Source organism: Portunus trituberculatus, chromosome 35 (genome assembly GCF_017591435.1).
Source record: "Portunus trituberculatus isolate SZX2019 chromosome 35, ASM1759143v1, whole genome shotgun sequence".
Taxonomy (NCBI): Eukaryota; Metazoa; Arthropoda; class Malacostraca; order Decapoda; family Portunidae; genus Portunus; species Portunus trituberculatus.
The window spans coordinates 19,697,701-19,718,548 of NC_059289.1; the positions used below are offsets into that span (position 1 = coordinate 19,697,701).

The window sequence follows — 20,848 nt, forward strand, 5'->3', positions numbered from 1 at the left end:
GGATAGAGAACTGAAGATGGTACGATATGACAGACCACACAGAGGGCAGACTCCTCGCGAGGTGTTCCCTAGCGGTAAATATGTCCTCGTGTGCATTCTGCACTGCTGGCCCCTCCCTCACCAATTATTATAGAACGTTCTCTCTCTCTCTCTCTCTCTCTCTCTCTCTCTCTCGTATCGTGGATTAAGACGGTCACGACAGACTGATTTGTGTAGTAATGTATGCTATGATTTGTGTAGTAATGTATGCTATATTAGGTGCGGGACTTGTCGTATATTGTGAAAAATAAAACATGCACCAAGTATATATTTAATTTCATCTCAATTAACTTCATATGATTGCACGAGGTAAAGTAAAGATTTGGAGAGAAAGAATGAGGAAACTGGAAGGAGGGAGAAGGAAAGGAGTGGAGGAGAGATGAGGGGAGAAGGGTGTGAGGGGAAGGAGGGAAAGACGAGGGATAGGTGGGTTAAAATTCCAGAGTGGAGTGAGGAAAGAGGATCGTTAAAGTACTGTGGTGGTGATGGTGGTGGTGGCGGCGGCGGTACGGTGGTGGTGGTGGTGACGTGTTTATGAGGGGCGATGTCCTGTCTCTTGCTTACGGGACAAGGAGAGAGAGAGAGAGAGAGAGAGAGAGAGGTGAGGTCCAACACACTCTCTCTCTCTCTCTCTCTCTCTCTCTCTCTCTCTCTCTCTCTTTTGTATATGAGCCTTACTATTACTATTGCTATCATATTGCCTCCCCTGCACTTGTCATCATCAACACCTCAGCTTCAGACCACTGGCTACCACACATGATCACAAATTAGATGTGCGCAATCTCGTGGCACCTGATCGATTAACTTCCCTATTGGTTGGGATGGATGAGAGAAAAGACAGCTCTGAGAAGATGTGCCGCTTTCTAAGCCTGGTGGTGATGACATGAAGGCCTTGGTGTGTGCAGGCGACAAGCACCATGGTGTATTCAGTGGTGGTAGCGTAGCGACGAAATGATGGCGGTGATCCAGCACAGAGGCGGTAATGATGAGGTTGTGATGGTAAAGCCTGGCAAAGAGAGCGGTTGTAGGTTATATTAATCTTTATCCGCGTCACATTGAAGTAACACAGAAACAGGAAGAACGGACAGCAGGAAATTTGCATGTATAATTATAGTATACATTCTGAAGTTGAATCCTCCTTCTCTTTTTCCTCTTTCCCACGACAAGAGAGAGAGAGAGAGAGAGAGAGATGGGGGAAGGGGAAGAGAGCTGACTTCTTGAGGAGGCTTGCAGCAGCCAGTTCACGGCATCTGGGAAGCAATACTGTAGCTATTGTCTTTATTTTCTCTCCAATGTGCAACCGTCTTTCCTCGAGTGTGCCCTTTTTGGTTCATGTGCTTGTCTGCTTCTTACGCTCGGGAAATATGCTGTGCAGTGAAAGACAAAATGGTTGTTGCGGCACGACCACCAGATGGATGCGTCGTCTTTATAGTAAAGTTGGGTCATGCCACCACCGTCTCTTCCTCCTCTTCCTGCTCCTCCTCCTCCCTTTGTCAATAAACAAGAGAGACGCGCCCAATGAGTATAGATCACCTTTGCTTTTTGTGTGATTTTAGTTCTCCCGTTATCCAAGAAATTAGTTTACGAAGCGTTAACAGTTATTAATGATGAGTTTACTTTATCATGACGCCAATTCACGACCTGACTGCAATAAACGGTCTGCATCAGTAACATCTCATTTACATGCGCGATTGAATCTTTCAAAGGTCGTTTCTTGCGTCTCAACATGAGAGTTGCGATAGAAATAGAATGCATGATGACTTAGATGTTTTTGTTTTTTTTTCAGTTGGTTATTAAGAGAAAACTTTACTTCCACTATTTGTTTATGTGCATCCACCTCTATGGATATCTTCAATCGAAATAAAAAAAAAATGTAAATAGTTTTTAAAATCTATGGTATAGCGACCGTACTGTAAACATATAGCACGCCTGCTGGTTGCCAATCCACGGCGGAGGTGCAGTCGGCACGGCGCTAGCCAAAGGAACTGTGACGTGTGCCGCACATCAACCATATCAGGCATAACACCAAGTCGCCTTTCAAAGTTCAGTTACACACACACACACACACACACACAGAAAAAGGTCAGGTGAAAAGAAGAAAAGGGTACATCATCCCTTCAACTTCTCCTCCTCACCTATGAATGACTCGCTTGTATAGATAATCAGAGAATGACTGGTGGTGGTGCTGGTGGTGGTGGTGAAGAGAGTTCAAGAGAAAATATTGTTTCATAACCAATGAAAACGTCAGTATTACACACACACACACACACACACACACACACACACCATAATGCAGGAGTACACCAAGGAAGCCATTTTATCAAGCTGCCATCACTTCTGTACTTAGCATGACGCTTTTACCACAGTCCATGTTTGAGTCATCACTCAACTCAGCTCCTGCGAAATTTAAACATATCTGATCACAACTGCTTATATTGCTCCACTTATTTTGACCTCGCTTCCATATTTCATCCCATCTACACTAAGCTCGGGATCATTTTTCTTTTCTTATCCCTCCAATGGAACACAACCAACTGCCCTCTCAGTACTAGAAGTGTGTGTGTGTGTGTGTGTGTGTGTGGTATTATGTCATCTGCCTTTACTAGATCTGACCACCGGCATGCGAAAAAGAAGCGGAGAAACCAAGAGGAAGGGAAAAGATTCAGAGGAAGACAAATCTAAATGGAAGGATGGAAGTGAGGACCATTCTCTTAAACCATTATGCACCTTACCTCCACTACCTTCGAAAGAATCTCATTGAAGTAACATGGATTCTATACGGTTCCATTGGCATATTAACAAGATTCCTATATTATTAACAGGAGAAACAATCTTGTGAATCTGGCTGATTATTTTTGTGGCCTTTGAAAATAGTCACGATAAGAAAACAGTGTTTCAGAATATGAGCCTGAGAGAGACGCGATGCAGCTAGTAGATCTGGGGCGGGATTCATTAAACATTTACGTATTTCGTAAATCCTTAAGAAGTCCGTATCTATGCTAAGAGCTATTCACTAAACACGCACGTACCTCAAAAGTTAAGTACTCTCTCGGCATCCCGAAGGTTTCGTAATTCGGACCTATGAGCGCCTTTTCTCTATACTACACAATCCCAGAGGTAAATACCGACGAAGCCAGAGATTAGAAGAAGAAGTAGATTGAAAAAATAGCTGCAGATGACATGAGGGGCCTGAGAAGTGATGAGAGACTCTATATATGAAAATACTATTGTATTAGCACATGATAGTAGCAGCTGAAAAGGAAGGGCGAGAGAGTGAAATGTGTAGGAATATCATATGACAGTGGCCTTAGGAAAGATGGAGATTGAGATATATGTAGCTACTAGTACAGTGAATCTAGAAAGATGCTCAATGATAATGCTAATACTTTTTTTGGTGATTTTTGGTGATAATGTGTACAGTGTAAAGCAATGATCTGGGAGGTGTGAGTGCCTGGCAGTGGCGTACATGAAAAGAGAGAGAGAGAGAGAGAGAGGGAAAGAGGGTACGGCACAAAGAAAACAAAGAAGGAAAGCGGAGAACATCTAAGTAGAAAGCAAGCTGAGGATTGGTGCGGAAAGGAAGAAGAGGAAAAGGAGGAAGAAAGAGATGCAGGATATGACTGAATAATTTTCCGTGGCAGACTCTTCCTCCCACTCTCTCTCTCTCTCTCTCTCTCTCTCTCTCTCTCTCTCTCTCTCTCTCTCTCTCTCCAGCTTCCACCCATTATAATTTTAAAATAAAATTGAAAATAGGAGGAATATTGCTGGAAAGAGTCTTAGTAATAATCATTGACTATACCCTTATGTATAATATGTAAAGTAATTGGTTTTTCACGTCATCACTTAGAAAGCCAAGCCTCAAATGTTTCTTTTTTCCTTAAAAAAATCCAATTACATCAACCATCTCGTCGGACGACAATTACATCAACCATCTCGTCGGACGACAATTACATCAACCATCTCGTCGGACGACAATTACATCAACCATCTCGTCGGACGACTTCATCTATCTTGATTGTTTACGTTTTGATGCAGCAACTACCGAGCCAAACTGCTCTCCGGCTGAAAATCCCCTCCTTTCAGTTGGCTATAAGCATGGATGGGAAAATGTCCTATGTAAATCCCTTTTAGCAGTAAAGAGGATGTAGAGAAGGCATGCGTGGCACAACTCCGTCCTTCACGTTCCCTCTCTCTGCCTTCTACCCTCCTCCCTCAAATCTCCCGCCCCTCGGAGTCTCCCAGGACCAAGACAGAACAGAAATCTGACTCCACAGGCTACATGTCAGGCGTCTCCCCGGCACAGTGCTTCTTTTCCCCACCCCGTCCTTGCTTAACCCCACTGTATAATAACTCTTGTCACCACTACCATCACCACCACCATTATGACAACCACAGATGCCTTCAGTACACATTAATGATTTAGATGGAGGAGGTAGAAGACATCTACCGAAACGATAATCTACTCCCAGCGAGATCTAATAGCACTAGTTCAGGGGCTGCTGTGACCTCTCAATTAAAGCTAGTTGTGATCTCGCTGAAAGTTTCCCTTTGTGTCTCACAAATCAGGGGGCAGTCACAGCCTTCTCTCTAAAGACAACTCTCCTTCCCACAAAACTACATGCACTTACTCCACAAATACCCTTCACTTAAAATAAAAAAAATGCCGACTCCAAATCCAGCCTCGTAGTCCCCTTCTGGGGAGGAGACCAGAAATATCCCCAGGTCGGACTGTTCTCTCGGTGGCGACACAAAATGTCTTGACACCTCCCTAGACCTTTTCTTCATAATCTTCTGCAACATTTGCGGTCTTAGATCTAATTTTCAATCTGTAGAACACCACCTCTCTACTAAACCTCATCTTTTTTTCCTCAACAACACATCTGTCTGAGGCAACTGACAGTAGCCCCTTCTCTGTTCCCTCCTACTTTCTCTATCCTCATTTTCGTTCCAAAGGGGGATGTTGCATCTATGTACGCAACGACTTTCTTGCTCTCGTGCCCACGCTCTCGAATCCTCCGAGTTTTCCACCATCTGGCTTCAACTCAATAGTCACTCTCTAAATCTATCTGTGCTGTCTATTTCTCTCGTAATTCCTCTGCTTATGCTGTTATCCTCTCATCTTTGTTGGGCTCCTCCGATCACAGTCTCATTTCTGTATCTTGTCCTATTTCTCCTCAGGATCCTCCAAAGCGAAGGTGCCTCTGGCGTTTTGCCTCTGCCAGTTGGGGTGATCTGAGGAGGTATTATGTTGATTTTCCCTGGAATAATTACTGTTTCCGTGTCAGAGACCCATCTCTGTGTGCTGAACGCATAACAGAGGTGATAGTGTCTGGCATGGAGACATACATTTTTCACTCTCTTTCTCAACCTAAACCTTTTAAACCTTGGCTTAACACAGCCTGTTCTCGTGCTATACATGATAGAGAGGTTGCCCACAAAAGGTACTTGAGCCTTCCATCTCCTGAATCTCATGCACTCTATATTTCTGCCCAGAATCACGCCAAATCTTTTCTTCAACTTGCCAAACACTCCTTCATAAATAGAAAATGTCAAAATCTTTCAAACTCCATCTCCCCTTGAGACTTCTGGCATTTGGCCAAAAACATCTCTAATGACTTGACTTCATCTTTCCCTCCTTTATTTCATCCTTTATTTCATCCTCTAAAGCTGAATTCTTCTCTCAAACCTTTTGCTAAAAACTCCACCTTGGATGATTCTGGGCTTGTCCCTCCCTCTCCTCCTCCCTCTGACTATTTCATGCCTTCAATCAAATTTCTTTGTAATGATAGTTTCCATGCCATCGCTGGCCTAAACCCTTGGAAAGCTTATAGACCTGATGGGGTCCCTCCTATTGCTCTCAAAAACTGTGCTTCCGTGCTTGCACCTTGCCTGGCTGAACTTTTCAGCTGTGTCTGTCGACTTCTACCTTTTCTTCTTGCTAGAAGTTTGCCTACATTCAGCCTGTTCCTAAAAAGGGTGACCGTTCTAATCCTTCAAACTACCGTCCTATAGCTTTAATCTCTTGCTTGTCTAAAGTTTTTTCATTTATCCTCAATAGGAAGATTCTTAAACATCTGTCACTTCACAATCTTGTATCTGATCGCCAGTATGGCTTCCATGATAGTCGCTCTACTGGTGATCTTTTGGTGTTCATTACTGAGTCTTGGTCATCCTCTTTGAGAGATTTCGGTGCTGTCGCGTTAGACATATCAAAAGCTTTTGATAGAGTCTGGCACAAAGCTTTGACCTTAAAACTGCCCTCTACGGTTTCTATTTTTCTGTCTGCAACTTTACCACAAGTTTCCTTTCCGACTGTTCTATTGTAGCTGTGGTAGACGGCCACTGTTCTCCTAAATCTATTAACAGTGGTGGACCTCAGCGTTCTGTCCTGTCACCCACTCTCTTTCTATTATTCATTAATGACCCTCTTAACCAAACTTCTTGCCCTATCCACTCCTACGCTGATGATATCACCCTACATCTTTCCACGTCCTTTCAGAGACGATCAATCCTTCAGGAAGTTACCAGATCACACAGGGACGCTACAGAACGCCTGATTTATGATCTTTCTAAGATTTCTGATTGGTGCAGAGAAAACTTAGTAGTGATCAATGTTTCTAAAACTCAATTCCTCCATCATCAACTCGACACAATCTTCCAGACAACTATCCCCTCTTCTTTAATGATACTCAACTGTCTCTCTCTTCCACACTGAATATCCTCGGTCTATCTTTTACTCACAATCTTAACGGGAAACTTCACATCTCATTTCTTGCTAAAACAGCTTTTATGAAGTTAGACGTTCTGCGGCTTTTCCGCCAGTTTTTCGTACCCCTCCAGCTGCTAACTTTGTACAAGGGCCTTATCCGTCCTTGTATGGAGCACTTTTCGCATGTTTGGTGGCATTCTGCCCACACAGTTTTATTAGATAGGGTGGAATAAAAAGAATAAAAAAAACTCTTCGTATCATCTACTCCTCTCCTCTGACTGACTGTCTTCAGCCTCTTTCTCACCGCCAAAATGTTGCATCTCTTTCTATCTTTTATCGCTATTTTCATGCTAACTGCTCTACTAATCTTGCTAACTGTATGCCTCCTCCTCCTCCTACGGCCTCGTTGCACAAGTTTTTTTTCCTCTCACCCCTATTCCGTCCAACTCTTTACTGCAAGCGTTAACCAGTTTTTTTAATCATTCATACCTTTCTCTGGTAAACTCTGGCACTCCCTGCCTGCTTCTGTATTTCCATCTTCCTACGACTTGACTTATTTTAAGAAGGAAGTTTCAAGACATTTGTCCTTGTTTTCTGGCTAAGTCCTCTCTTATGTTTTAGGGAACTTGCAGTTTAAGTGGGCCTTCTTCTTAATATTTTGTTGTCCTTGGTAACCTTCCCTCTTGCATAGAAAGAAAAAAAAAGATAATAGAATAAGAAGCGTTGTTCGTAAATCTGTGGACAACATATATGTAGAAAGGTAGATAAGTTATTTCAAGTTCTGATGCATCTGTCTTGAAGAAAACTTACGAGAGATAGTGAACGAATAGGCACCTAAATGGCAAGTTTTATTTGATATTAGCAAATATATAAAGTACATAACGTAGGTAAATATTTCAACAAAAAGGACTTGTCATCGTCTTTTCCAGGTCATCTATCATCGGCTAGAGCTGCCTCTGACGTGTTCAGGCCTTCCTTCTTCCTCTTCCCCTCCACATTCCCATTCCCGTCCCTCTTCCCCACCTTCATGCTTCTCTCTCTCTCTCTCTCTCTCTCTCTCTCTCTCTCTCTCTCTCTCTCTCTCTCTCTCTCTCTCTCTCTCTCTCTCTCTCTCTCTCTCTCTCTCTCTCTCTCTCTCTCTCTCTCTCTCTCTCTCGTATGTGTATAGAATATGTAAATGCCCGATACCTAATAATAACTCTTCTCAAATTCATAGTGTGTGTGTGTGTGTGTGTGTGTGTGTGTGTGTGTGAGAGAGAGAGAGAGAGAGAGAGAGAGAGAGAGAGAGAGAGAGAGTTTGTGTGTGTGTGTGTGTGTGTGTGTGTGGCAAGCGTTGACTGGTGAGCACCACAAGACACAACACACACATAGTCCCAAGTTCCCAACCCACTGCCCTGCCCTTCAACCCAGGAAGCACAGATACTATTTGATAAAAAAAAAAAAAAATAAAAAAAAAAATGATGTATAAAACAGTTAAACAGTTTCTTTGACACTTTTACAGAGAGAGAGAGAGAGAGAGAGAGAGAGAGAGAATTTTCGTAGCACCACAAGCATAAATACCATCTTGCCTTGCAGATATTCATTTCTTTATCTCTCTCTCTCTCTCTCTCTCTCTCTCTCTCTCTCTCTCTCTCTCTCTCTCTCTCTCTCTCTCTCTATATATATATATATATATATATATATATATATATATATATATATATATATATATATATATATATATATATATATATACACACACACAGTGATACCTCGCGATAACGGACCTCGCAATAACGGATTTTGCTAAATAACGGACTGGTCAGATACTTGTAACTATTTTTTTTCTTTTTATCGTAATGACAGTTCTTCCCCACCTCCCCACCAATCCAAAGTTCCCACGTGGCCGTGCAGATAAAACACATCTGACAGAATAAACAAACCAAAAAATGCCCATATTTACCTACTCTTGCATGCCAGATACCCTTGTAATTCGTTGTGTTCGTATACGATTTAGAAAACTTATAATAAGGTGGAGACTGGCGACTGCTTGCCTGTCAGAGTCACCGAAGTGACACTCATAGTGAATTGGGATCCCAGGGTGGCTGGACCTGCGGCCTGCCGAAGTGAATTGCTAGTTATGCATTTCCAGGGCCGTTTCTAGCTTTGTGGGGTCCCTAAGTTAGATGCTGTTTGGGGGGGCCCTAGATTTCAATTTTTCGTCGGAGCCCCTGGGTGACTTAGGAAATTTAAATTTTCCAAGCTACCCAGGGGGGCCCCCTGGTGGCTTGGGGGCCCTAAGCAATCGCCTTGTCCGCCTATAGCTAGAAACGGCCCTGTGCATTTCCGTTTGAATGTTGTTAGGCAAGCAAGGATATTAGCACTGCCAGAGAGAGAGAGAGAGAGAGAGAGCAGGGCTCCCACTTTGCTTTTTCAGGATTTCCCTAGACAGATGTCCAGATTTCCCCAGATTGGACCAAATTTCCCCAAAAATCCAAATCCTTGTCTTAACGTGTAAAACTCAATTTATATACAAATTATACTACCGGTTAATATGAAATTCGCAAGAAGTATAGAATACTAGGATAAAATTACATAGGATCAGTGAAATAAACAATATACTTGTTCCAAAAATCATGTTTTTTAATGTTTTTTTCTATAAGTTATCACATTCTAGAAATAAAAGACTATCAGTAGGAAAAATAAATGTTTCATCACAAATTGAATGCACCTTTGTATAATGCTTTTCATCCATCACAGATGTGTGTACAAATTATCACAGTGTACAAAACTACAACTAAGAATAGGTAAAAATAAAACTATTTATCACAAAATAGTTGCAATACAGTACAATACTTTGGTTTGGGTAAATACTGATTCTTCCATCACAGAATGGGTGTATAAATGTGTACCTTGGGTCCTTGGTAACTGTAGATTATATACTGCTCCTTATGTCTAAAGCACCTCTAACCCTTACTCATCACAAAATGACTTAGATCTTAAAATTATCCATTATTATTTGGTGTGCTTCATCATTAGTTGTACTTCACTTGACATTTTTCACTAGTTTCAGCAACTCATTGTGCTCTTCCAGTTTCAACTCCTGCAGATTTTCCATACTTAGCTAAACCCTCCTTAGTATGAAACAACCCAACAACACTCTCTCTCTTCAAACTATTTCTGACATCACTCTTAATCAATTTTAGAGAACTGAACAGTCTTTCAACAGGAGCATTGGTAAATGGCAGTGACATTAGGCATCCAACAACCTCACCTGAGTTTTTGTACTTAAGATCTCCACTGAAGGACTTTAAACTAAGACGCTCTTTCCAAAATTCAATATCACTTTGATTACATTTAATCATTGGATCTTCTTCAATTCCCTGCTTCCTCCATTCTCTATCCACAAGCTGTAATGGAGCAACATCTTCAAGAAATGTGAATGATTTATACACTTCAAACAATGAGGCAGGTTGACATTTGACAGCATTCACTGGATAGAGGAACTTGAGATAATCAAAGTTTTTGTGTTTCACAACTGAAAATCTCATTCTGGTTTGCTTAACTAGCTCTACCAAGAATGACTGACAAGTTTGTCTTTCATGCCTCACTCCTTGTGGACCCTGATTATCCCCAAGACATCCAAACAAAGTGGCAGTTGCAGCTACTCCTACATATACATTTTCCACATTGATTTTATTTTGAGGAGCATGAATATCAAGAGTGAAGGGATCTTGACTCCTAACAATATCCATCTTGATAAAGTGACATAGCACTTCCTTCAGGAGCTTTGTGACTTCATCTCGCAGCCTGTGCAATAGAGGAGCTGAACTTTGAAAAAAGGTGTTAAAAGCATTAACCCTATGCAGTTGATAGCTCATAAACTCAAGCTGTGCTTTGCAATAGTTGTTATTAAGGGCATTCAGAATAGTCTTTACAGTGTTAGATGGATCTACTTTATCTGCCACTTTCTCAGTAAAGTACAGTTGAAGAGCAGGCCATTGCTCAAGCACTCTATTCACAACATTCTCCAATGACAACCAACGAGTCTGTGAAATATTGAGAATGTTGTGAATAGGCACTTGGCAAAATTCTTGAAACTACAGCAAGATGTTGACAATATTTTTACACGAAAATGTTTAGATTTAAGGTTTTGTTTTAATATTTTTAATATGGAACCATAGAGCCCAAATTTCCCCAGAGTTACCGATTTCCCTAGATTTGTCACTAAAAGTGGTGAAATTTCCCAATCTAGTGCCATTTTCCCCAAAAGTGGGAGCCCTGAAAGAGAGAGAGAAAGAGAGAGAGAGAGCCGTGGTTGACGAAACTGCAGCAGATGACAATGACACATGAACAAACTGTAATCACTTGAATTTTGTCTTCATTTATGGATCTTTGGAGGTCTACAATCTCCTTTCCTTCTTCCTTTAACTGAGAGGATAATTTAGTATGAAGCGGGCTCGAATCTAGATGACATAACGAGCAAATTTTGTCATGCCGATTTCTCTCTCTCTCTCTCTCTCTCTCTCTCTCTCTCTCTCTCTCTCTCTCTCTCTCTCTCTCTCTCTCTCTCTCTCTCTCTCTCTCTCTCAAGAATTTCTTCCAAGAAGTACTAGTTCACGATACATATTAGTGCCTTAGATTGTCTGTGAGGGTGGCCATATGGCGAGTTTGCACCAAGGCAATACTCTATATCGAGCCTTCATAAGATACGGGCCTGTGAGGTATTGGCACTTGGCAGGGCCACACTTTCCTTCAAGATACCATGTTTAGGATGGGACAACACTTTTTATTTATTTTTTTTCTTAAAGAACACACCTTAATTTTAACTTCAGCGGCGATGTGAAACAAAAGTTAGAAGAATTTTGGAAACACATCAATTTATATAAAAATTGAGGGAGAGAAAGAAAGACATGCACAGAGGGTAAGGAGGTGGAGCGTGGTCAGAGAAAGAAGGCAGAGCTGCCAGATGCAGGGAGATTTCCCTGTTTTAGGGAAATTTAGGTCTCAACAGGGAAACAGGGAAGAAAATTCAAAATGTTCCAAAATCTAGGGAAAATTTGACCAACGGACTCACACCCTTCATCCGCAGTCCCCACCCTTGTCCTCCTCCCATCCTCTTCACCCGTCATCCATACAATAATTATTTGTATTAATTTTTATCAATTTCCCTCTCAATTGAATTTCAATCCACTTCTAAGGTCTCTCTCGATCACTATATCCTTCCTCTACCGTTCACTCTTCCTTCCCTCATCCCCAAAAAGCGTCATGACTTGTACGAGACCAGATATAGTCCCTTCCCTTTCCTCCCTCGCCCTTGCTAGGTTAGGTATTTAGATAGCACTTTCTGTGGGAAAGACAGGGATAGGAGGACGAACGTGTGTATGCCTGGTGCAGGTGTGAAGGCAGTGAGTGAGGAGGTGCAGAAGACGGTTCGGGGGATGGAGAGGAAGGGTGTAGTAGTTTTGCACGTAGGTGGGAACGATGTCAGAGCAGGTGGGTCGGAGGAGTTAGTGGCAAGATTTCGGGAAATGTTAGGCAAGATAAGGGAGAGTGGTAGGAGGTGTGTAGTGTCAGGAATCTTGCCTCGTGTGTATGTTAGCAGGGAATGGTTGTCTAGAGCCATTGGTGTGAATGACCGGGTAAAAGGGATGTGTAAGGATGTGGGTGTCAGCTTTGTGGATGTATGGGATAGGTTCTATGGGCGAAGGGATTTGTATGCTAGGGATGGTGTGCATCTGAGTAGGAAGGGTGTGGATGTGCTGAGTGGATGTCTGGAGGGGGAGTTGGGATGGAGTGTAGGGGGTGAGGTAGCAAATGCATTCCAGAAGAAAGATGCTAGACATAAATTAGATAGGATAAACAGAGATAGTGAAAAGATTAGGAAAGATTTCCAGGTGCAAATAGGAGAGAATAAGATTAGGATTCCAAATAAGGAGACAGCATCTAGGAAGGTAGCAGGACTTAAATGTTTTTATGTAAATGCCAGGAGTCTTAGGAACAAGAAGGACGAGTTATCTAGTTATATAGTTGAGGAGGACTTAGATGTTGTATGTGTCACAGAGGCATGGGTAAATGAGGAAAAGTTTAGGAAAATAGGAAAGAATATGAAGTAGATGGATACATTATGTATTTACACCAGAGAATTGGTAGGATAGGTGGAGGAGTAGTTATTTATGTAAAAAATCCTTCATTTCCAGTCAGGTTAATGGTATTAAGGTAGATAACAGAGTAGAGTCCTTATGGCTGGATGTTAGAGTAAACAAAAGTAAGGTTATTAGAGTAGGAGCTTTTATAGACCACCTAACCAGTCAGCAGATGTAGACAACCTTATGGTAGATGAGATAAATAGGGGTGTACTAGTCAGACAATTATCTTAGGGATTTTAATCTTAAGTCAGTAAACTGGGAGAGGATGGTAGGAGATGCTAGTGAAAATAAGTTTATGGAAAGTTTTCAGGATAACTATTTAGTGCAGATGGTAGATAAACCTACTAGGGGGAGGAAGGTTTTAGACATAGTACTAACAAATATTGAGCATTGTTTAAAGGAAGTTGAGGTAGGAGAGACTTTAGCAAACAGTGACCATCATATAATTAGATTTATCATTAATTCCAGTAGGGATAATATAGTGAATAAGACTAGAGTCCCAAACTATCAGAAAGGCAATTATGGTAGGTTACGTCAGTTATTAGGAGAGGTAAACTGGGAAGATAGTTTTGGAAATAAAACTGCACAGGAGATGTGGGATATTTTTAAGGTTGTAGTAAAGGGTATAGTGATGCAGTGTATCCCTTACAAAGATATAAGGCAGAGAAACAGGAAGCCATTATGGTGGACTCATGAGATAGGTAGCCAGATCAGAGAGAAGAAGAGGGCATACAGAGAGTTGCAGAAAAGTGGGAAGATGTAGATTTGATTAGGTACAGACAGGTCAGAGATGATTTGAGTAAGGTTATAAAAAAAGTAAAAGGCAGGCAGAGATAAAACTAGCTAGAGCTGGGAGTAAAGATCCCAAAAATTATATAGTTATTACAAGGTCAGTGATAAAAGAAATAAGGATAGGATTGGACCACTCAGAAAAGATGGTGTAGTAGTGGATCAAAATGAAGACATAGTAGAATTATTGAATGAACAATTTTCTTCAGTATTTACTAGGAAAGAATAGGAAATCCTGTTACAAACAGTGCGACGAGTAGTTTAAGAGCTTTAGAAAATATTGATATAAAACCGGGAATTATTAGGAAATTTATTCTTGAACTAGACGATAGGAAAGCTAGTGGTCCTGATGAGCTACATGCCAGAGTACTTAGGGAGGGTGTAGACAGTATTTCTGAAGCACTTAAGTTAATCTTTGAAAGATCACTTAGGTTTGCTGAGATACCTCAGGACTGGAAGTTAGCTAATGTTACTCCAATATTTAAAAAGGTAGGAAGGATGATGCGAATAATTATAGACCGATCAGTTTAACTAGTATAGTATGTAAGATACTAGAGAAAATCATTAAGGGTAGTATTTGGGAGCATTTAAATGAGAATAGATTAATTAGAGATACCCAACATGGCTTTAGATCAGGGAGGTCCTGTCTTACAAATTTGCTCGATATCTTAGAATATATTACCAAGGAGTTAGATGATGGAAATAGCATAGATGTTATATATCTAGATTTTAGCAAGGCGTTTGATAAGGTACCGCATAGGAGGCTAGTGTACAAATTGAGACTACATGGGATAGGGGTAGGTTAGTTGATTGGATTAGTGAATGGCTTTCTGATAGGAAACAGAGAGTAGTATTAAATGGGGCAATGTCTGAGTGGAAGGAAGTGGTTAGTGGGTACCCCAAGGATCAGTGCTAGGACCTCTTCTTTTCTTGGTGTACATTAACGATTTAGATATAGGAATTAGTAGCAAAGTATCAAAGTTTGCAGATGATACTAAGATAGCATGTGCAGTACAGGGTGAAAAGGACAATTACAGAATACAACGAGACCTGGACAGGCTGATAGCATGGGCAGACAGGTGGCAGATGGAGTTTAATTCTAAAAGTGTCAGGTTATGCATTTAGGTAAAGACAACACAAACTTTAACTATGAGATGGAGGGATGTTGGCTAGAGGCAGTAGAGGAAGGAAAGGATTTAGGAGTAGTGATAGACAGGACTATGAAATTTTCAAAGCAATGTTTAGAAGCAAGAAATAGGGCAAATAGGATCCTGGGTTTTATAAATAGAAATGTTAGTTATAAAAGTAAGGAAGTGGTGTAGCTTATATAATTCCTATGTTAGGCCCCATTTAGAGTATTGCATACAGGCCTGGTCACCCCACTATAGGCAGGATATCAACATGTTAGAAGCAGTTCAGAGAAGAGCAACTAGGATGATACCAGCATTAAAGCGCCTGGAGTATAGAGATAGATTAAAGGAATTAAACATGTTTTCATTTGAGAGGAGATGTATAAGAGGGATATGATAGAGTTATTTAAAATGTTCTCAGATACAAACTACATAGATGTGAGATCTTTCTTTACCTTAGAGGAGGGAAGTAGGACTAGAAATCATGGCAGGAAGATTAGAAAGCAAGGCTGCAGGTTAGATATAAGAAAATATTTCTTTAGTCATAGGGTGGTAGACTTCTGGAATGCATTGCCAGAGACGGTTGTAAATAGCACTAGTTTGACAATGTTTAAAAACAGATTAGATAAGCACTTAAATTTATTAGATTTATAATTATGTATAGCACTGCATGATAGTTTTTATAAGAAATTTACTATAGTTAAACAAGACATGATCCCCATGTATGGGGATTACAGATTGTAGAGGAATTCGCTGCAGGACTTAGCCCTGTTAATGGGACAAATATTTAGAATTAGTATATAATGTATTGTGTACTTGTAAGTGTATCTTTAAGTACTGATGACGAGGTCGCTGTGCGACTGATACAGGATAACCTAGATGGGCCCTGGTGGCCCTTTGTTATCCTATTATTTATGTTTATGTTTATGTTTATGTTTAGCTGAACCTGTTTTCTACGAGACCGATAGAGACCCGTATTCACCCAGTGTCATGACACGTATGAGATCCGTATATCGTCCCTCCCCTTCCTTCCCTCATCCCTGCTTGATAGCTGAACTTATGACAGCTATATGATATTCGTGTGTGTGTGTGTGTGTGTGTGTGTGTGTGTATATATATATATATATATATATATATATATATATATATATATATATATATATATATATATATATACACACACACACATCAATGTGTGTATGTACGTATGTAAGAAGTTAAAAATTACGACAGGGAAATGCTGCGCTAAATAGGGAAATATTTTTAGGCAAAACAGGAAACTTTTTGCAACTTGATCTGGCAGCACTGAAAGAAGGTAAGCTTGTGATCTTTGGAAAGCTGGTAATAGTGTGGAGGTAGTTTACTCTGGCTCTGACGATCCCTTGTCTTCCTCCCCTCCTTTGTCACCTCAGCAATGTCCTTCAGGCAGTCATTAAATGTTTATTAAGGATGCCACCGGGCCACATGGGAATCGGCCATTACACCAAACAGGAAGCTTTTTTTTTTATGTAAGAGGGAAAACTGGCCAAGGGCAACAGAAAAAAAAAAAAATTTAGTGATGACTATTTTATTTGTGTTGATGAGGAAACTGGGCTGGACTTATTATTTGGTACCTACTTTGAGCTTACTTGCACCTGTATTGGCAATGGATTTTTGTATTTAAGATGCTATGCTGGATTTATAAAAATGCACTTGTATACTGTGTCTATTACCCATGCAGGAGGGTCTGCGGATTAGTTTTTTGGTGTTCACTTTGATGAAGTTAAGATGACCCCAAACCAGTTGTGAAAGCAGCTGGTCCACTTCATTACAATGTCTGTGTGATATAATGCATATTATGATGCATTTATTTAATGTTTTTACCTATTTTATAAGTGGAAATGCTTTTGTAATACATTATGACAAAGACAAATTAATTATTTCATAAACTAAGTCAGGACCATGAGGATGCTATACAGACACACCCACCTTTAGTTCAAATGCTTTCGGATCTCAATGAAAGATTTATTTCCTTGATTGAGTGTACAAAGATACTAACGTTCATGTCTCTTAGAATAATTTCAGCAGTTATTTTCTTTAATAAAGTAGAAAAACATACTTCTCATAGAATATATGTTTCCTATAAATGGCTTTTTAAGATCTTTACATTACATATTCTTTGTCACATTTTTTCAAGGATTTATGATACAACGCCAGTGATTGGCCTGTCGATGTAAATTCCCCTCACCTCTCCATAAACTCCACCCACTTTACTGCAGCACATTTGTTTTGCTCAAAGAGCAAACCTATATATTTGTTTAGGTTTGTTTCTGGAAGCAAACATATCGATAGTCAGAAGCAGATGTAGGTAGCATAACTAGTTACATGATTTTGGGCCACCAAAAAAAGGACGCTTTATGTGTGTGTGTATTTATTTACCTAGTTGTATTTACCTAGTTGTAGTTTTACAGAGCCTGGGCTTTACGCTCGTGTGGCCCCATCTCCATATCTACACTTATCCAATTTTTTCTTTAAAGCTATGCACACTCTTTGCTGATACCACTTCCTCACTCAAACTGTTCCAAGTCTCAACACATCTTTGCGGGAAACTATATTTTTTAATATCTCTCAGACATCTTCCCTTCCTCAGTTTTTTATGTATACGCAATCTTGTGCTTCAAATGTCATATTCTTCTCTCAGGATCAATTTCTCATTATCCGCTTGAACCATTCCGTTAATCAATTTACAAACTTGTATCAGATCCCCTCTCTCCCTTCTCTGTTCCAGGGTTGGTAGATCCATAGTCTTTAGTCTCTCCTCATATGTCATCCCTTCAAATTCTGGAACTATTCTTGTAGCCATTTTTTGTAGTCTCTCCAACTTCCTTATGTGTTTCCACACAACTCCTGCATATTCCAGTCTGGGTCTTATTATAGTACTTATCAATTTCTTCATTATTTCTTTGTCCATGTAGTGAAATGCTAATCCAATATTCCTTAGCAAATTATATGTCTCTGAAAATTTTATCGATATGGCTTACTGGTTGATTGTTTTCTTCCATCGTCACTCCCAAGTCCTTTTCCTTTTTTACTTTCTTTAGTTCTACTCCATTTCTCATCTTATAGATTCCCACAGGTCATCTTTCACTCTTTCCCATTTCCATGACATAGCTTTTGTCCACATTGAATTCCATCTCCAACTTTTTACTCCATTTTCAGATCTTATTTAGGTCTTCCTGCAGTATTTCACAATCCTCTTTTTTGCTTTATAACTCTGCACAGTTTCACATCATCCGCAAACAGATTTATGTAGCTGTTCACTCCCTCTGGCATGTCGTTTGTATATATATGAGAAAAAGTATTGGCGCCAATACTGACCCCTGTGGCACTCCACTTTCTACTGCTCTCCACTTGGACTTCATATCTTTAACTACTGTCCTTATTTCTCTCCCCCTCAAAATAATTTTCCATCCATTTCAATGTGCTTCCTTTTAAGCCACCCTTCTCTAACTTCAACAGTAATCTTTCAGGTGGCACTTTATCAAATGCCTTTTTTAAATCCAAATAAATACAGTCAGTCTATCCCTCCCTCTCTTGTACTCTATCAACTATTCTAGAGTAGAAACTCAGTAAATTTGTTACACACGACCGACCTTTTCTAAAACCAAATTGGCTATTTGATAATAATTTGTTGTCTTCAAGAAACTCGATCCATTGTTCCTTATTACTCCTTCACACATCTTTCATATTACACTAGTTAGTGATACCAGTTTGTAATTTAAAAGTTCTTCCTTCCTTCCTTTCTTATATGTGTATGTGTGTGTGTTTGTATATATATATATATATATATATATATATATATATATATATATATATATATATATATATATATATATATATATATATATATATATATATATATATATATATATATATATATATATATATATATGTATATATATAAAGGCGATGGAGGATGATATTAACAGTATATTTTCTCTTTTCACAGGACTGGAGTTTCTGGGGAGGTGACACCACTGATGCTCCAGCTGAGGTGCCACATGCTGCGCTGGGGGATGTGGCACATCAGAGCGACGCCGAAGTAGAAGATAATTACAATGATTATTATGATGTGAATGAAGTTGATATTGACAAGACAGATGATGGATTTGGTCTTAGTGCCAGTGCCAACCTTAGTGCTGATGAACCATATAACACCAGACGATATTGGTACAACAGCACCTATAGCTACGGAGACCGAACTGGTGACAGTGGCCATGCTAGTCCTAGTGATAGAAGATATGATTATAGTAATAGGAGAGTTGGTAGCAGGTCTGACAACAGTGATGGGGGTGATAACTATAATTCCAATGATGATGGAGGATACAGTTCTGGAAGCACCCATAATTCAACCAGTTACAGGACATGGTGGACCTACAGTAAAGATGGTGACAGAGGTGATAGAGATGGTCAGGATGTGGATGATAGACTAAATGAAAATGAAGTACGAGGAGACTATGGAAGAACTGGTTCTGGTACTAGCTACGAAAGTGGAAGATATGGTGGCAGCGACAGTGGAGGTGCCGGCAGTGGCTACAGTGGAAGTGATAGCTATGGCAGCAGTGGAAACGTTGGTGGTGTTTACGGTGGCAGAAACAGCTATGGCACCAGTGGGAGCACCAGTGGCGGCTATGGTGGTGGAGACAACTATGGCGGCAGTGGAGGCGCCAGTGGAGGTTATGGTGGCGGGGACAGTTATGGTGGCAGTGGAGGCGCTGGTGGCAGCTATGGTGGTGGAGACAGCTATGGCGGCAGTGGAGGTGCTGGTGGCGGCTATGGTGGTGGAGACACCTATGGTGGCAGTGGAGGTGCTGGTGGCGGCTATGGTGGTGGAGACAGCTATGGCGGCAGTGGAGGTGCTGGTGGCGGCTATGGTGGTGGAGACAGCTATGGCGGCAGTGGAGGTGCTGGTGGCGGCTATGGTGGTGGAGACAGCTATGGCAGCAGTGGAGGTGCTGGTGGCGGCTATGGTGGTGGAGACAGCTATGGCGGCAGTGAAGGTGCTGGTGGCGGCTACGGTGGTGGAGACAGCTATGGCGGCAGTGGAGGTGCTGGTGGCGGCTATGGTGGTGGAGACAGCTATGGCGGCAGTGGAGGTGCTGGTGGCGGCTACGGTGGAAGTGACAGCTACGGTGGCAGTGGAGGCGCCGGTGGTGGCTATGGTGGTGGAGACAGGTATGGTGGCAGTGGAGGCGTAGGTGGCGGTTATGGTGGAAGTGACAGATATGGCGGTGGTGGTGGTGGTTATGGCTATGATGATACTACTGGTGTGAGACCACAGGTGCAGCCGCGACCTTCAGGCTACCCTGGCTCTGGTGCCGAACTGCAGCAAGAGTGTGGAGGCGAGGACTGCAACACAGGTGGATGCAAATGCATTGGAGAGAAGGGTTCAAGGGTAAGTATTTATCTTAGTGTGATCTCTGCTAACAATATTTTATGTAAGGTACCATGTTTGGAGGGGGTGGTCACCATTTATAATATTGCTAACATGCAGAAGATGACTTCACACTAAGCAAAATTTGAAAAGCGTGTGCTCAAAACAATTCGTATGTATTTACATTGCAGCCACAATTTTAAAGTTTCGAAGGGATAACACTTTTTGGGTAGCAGTTCATGAAATGCCCAAATCAGTCTTCTGTTAGGAGGTACTGTCTTAGTTTTGAAACATCAAGGTAACTATGTTGTAAAAGATGAATATATAGGTAAATAATTATAATAATGCATAATTTGCAGGTGACAGCAATATTTTTATCATTTTTAGTATTCATTTTTACTGCTACTGTATGCAAGCTCTTAACATTATGCAATTTATGATGAAAAGATGATTGGATCATCCCAAACTAGAGTCAATTTTGTTACCTTTTCTGGAGTTATGATCAAGCTCTGGGGCAGATTTAGGAATTTGGGGACCCTAGGCAAAGGTAGGCATGCCCCCCTCCTCCCTATGCACCTTTTATTCTAGGGATGCACCTCTCTTCCTGAATCCTGTCTTTCTGCTTAAGCAGAGATGGACT

At 40.9% G+C, this 20,848-nt stretch overlaps 1 protein-coding gene across 2 annotated transcripts in view; it reads left to right on the forward strand.

Moving 5' to 3' along the window:
• The window catches only part of LOC123513289 (collagen alpha-2(IV) chain-like), a 208,483-nt gene that overhangs the window by 102,206 nt on the left and 85,429 nt on the right, over window positions 1–20,848 (forward strand). The window contains exon 3 of one of the 2 annotated variants that reach the window (XM_045270367.1): window positions 18,781–20,229. In XM_045270367.1, coding sequence (XP_045126302.1) covers window positions 18,781–20,229 — 1,449 coding nt within the window. The remainder of the gene's footprint in view (window positions 1–18,780; window positions 20,230–20,848) is intronic. The other variant, XM_045270369.1, reaches the window with a different exon arrangement.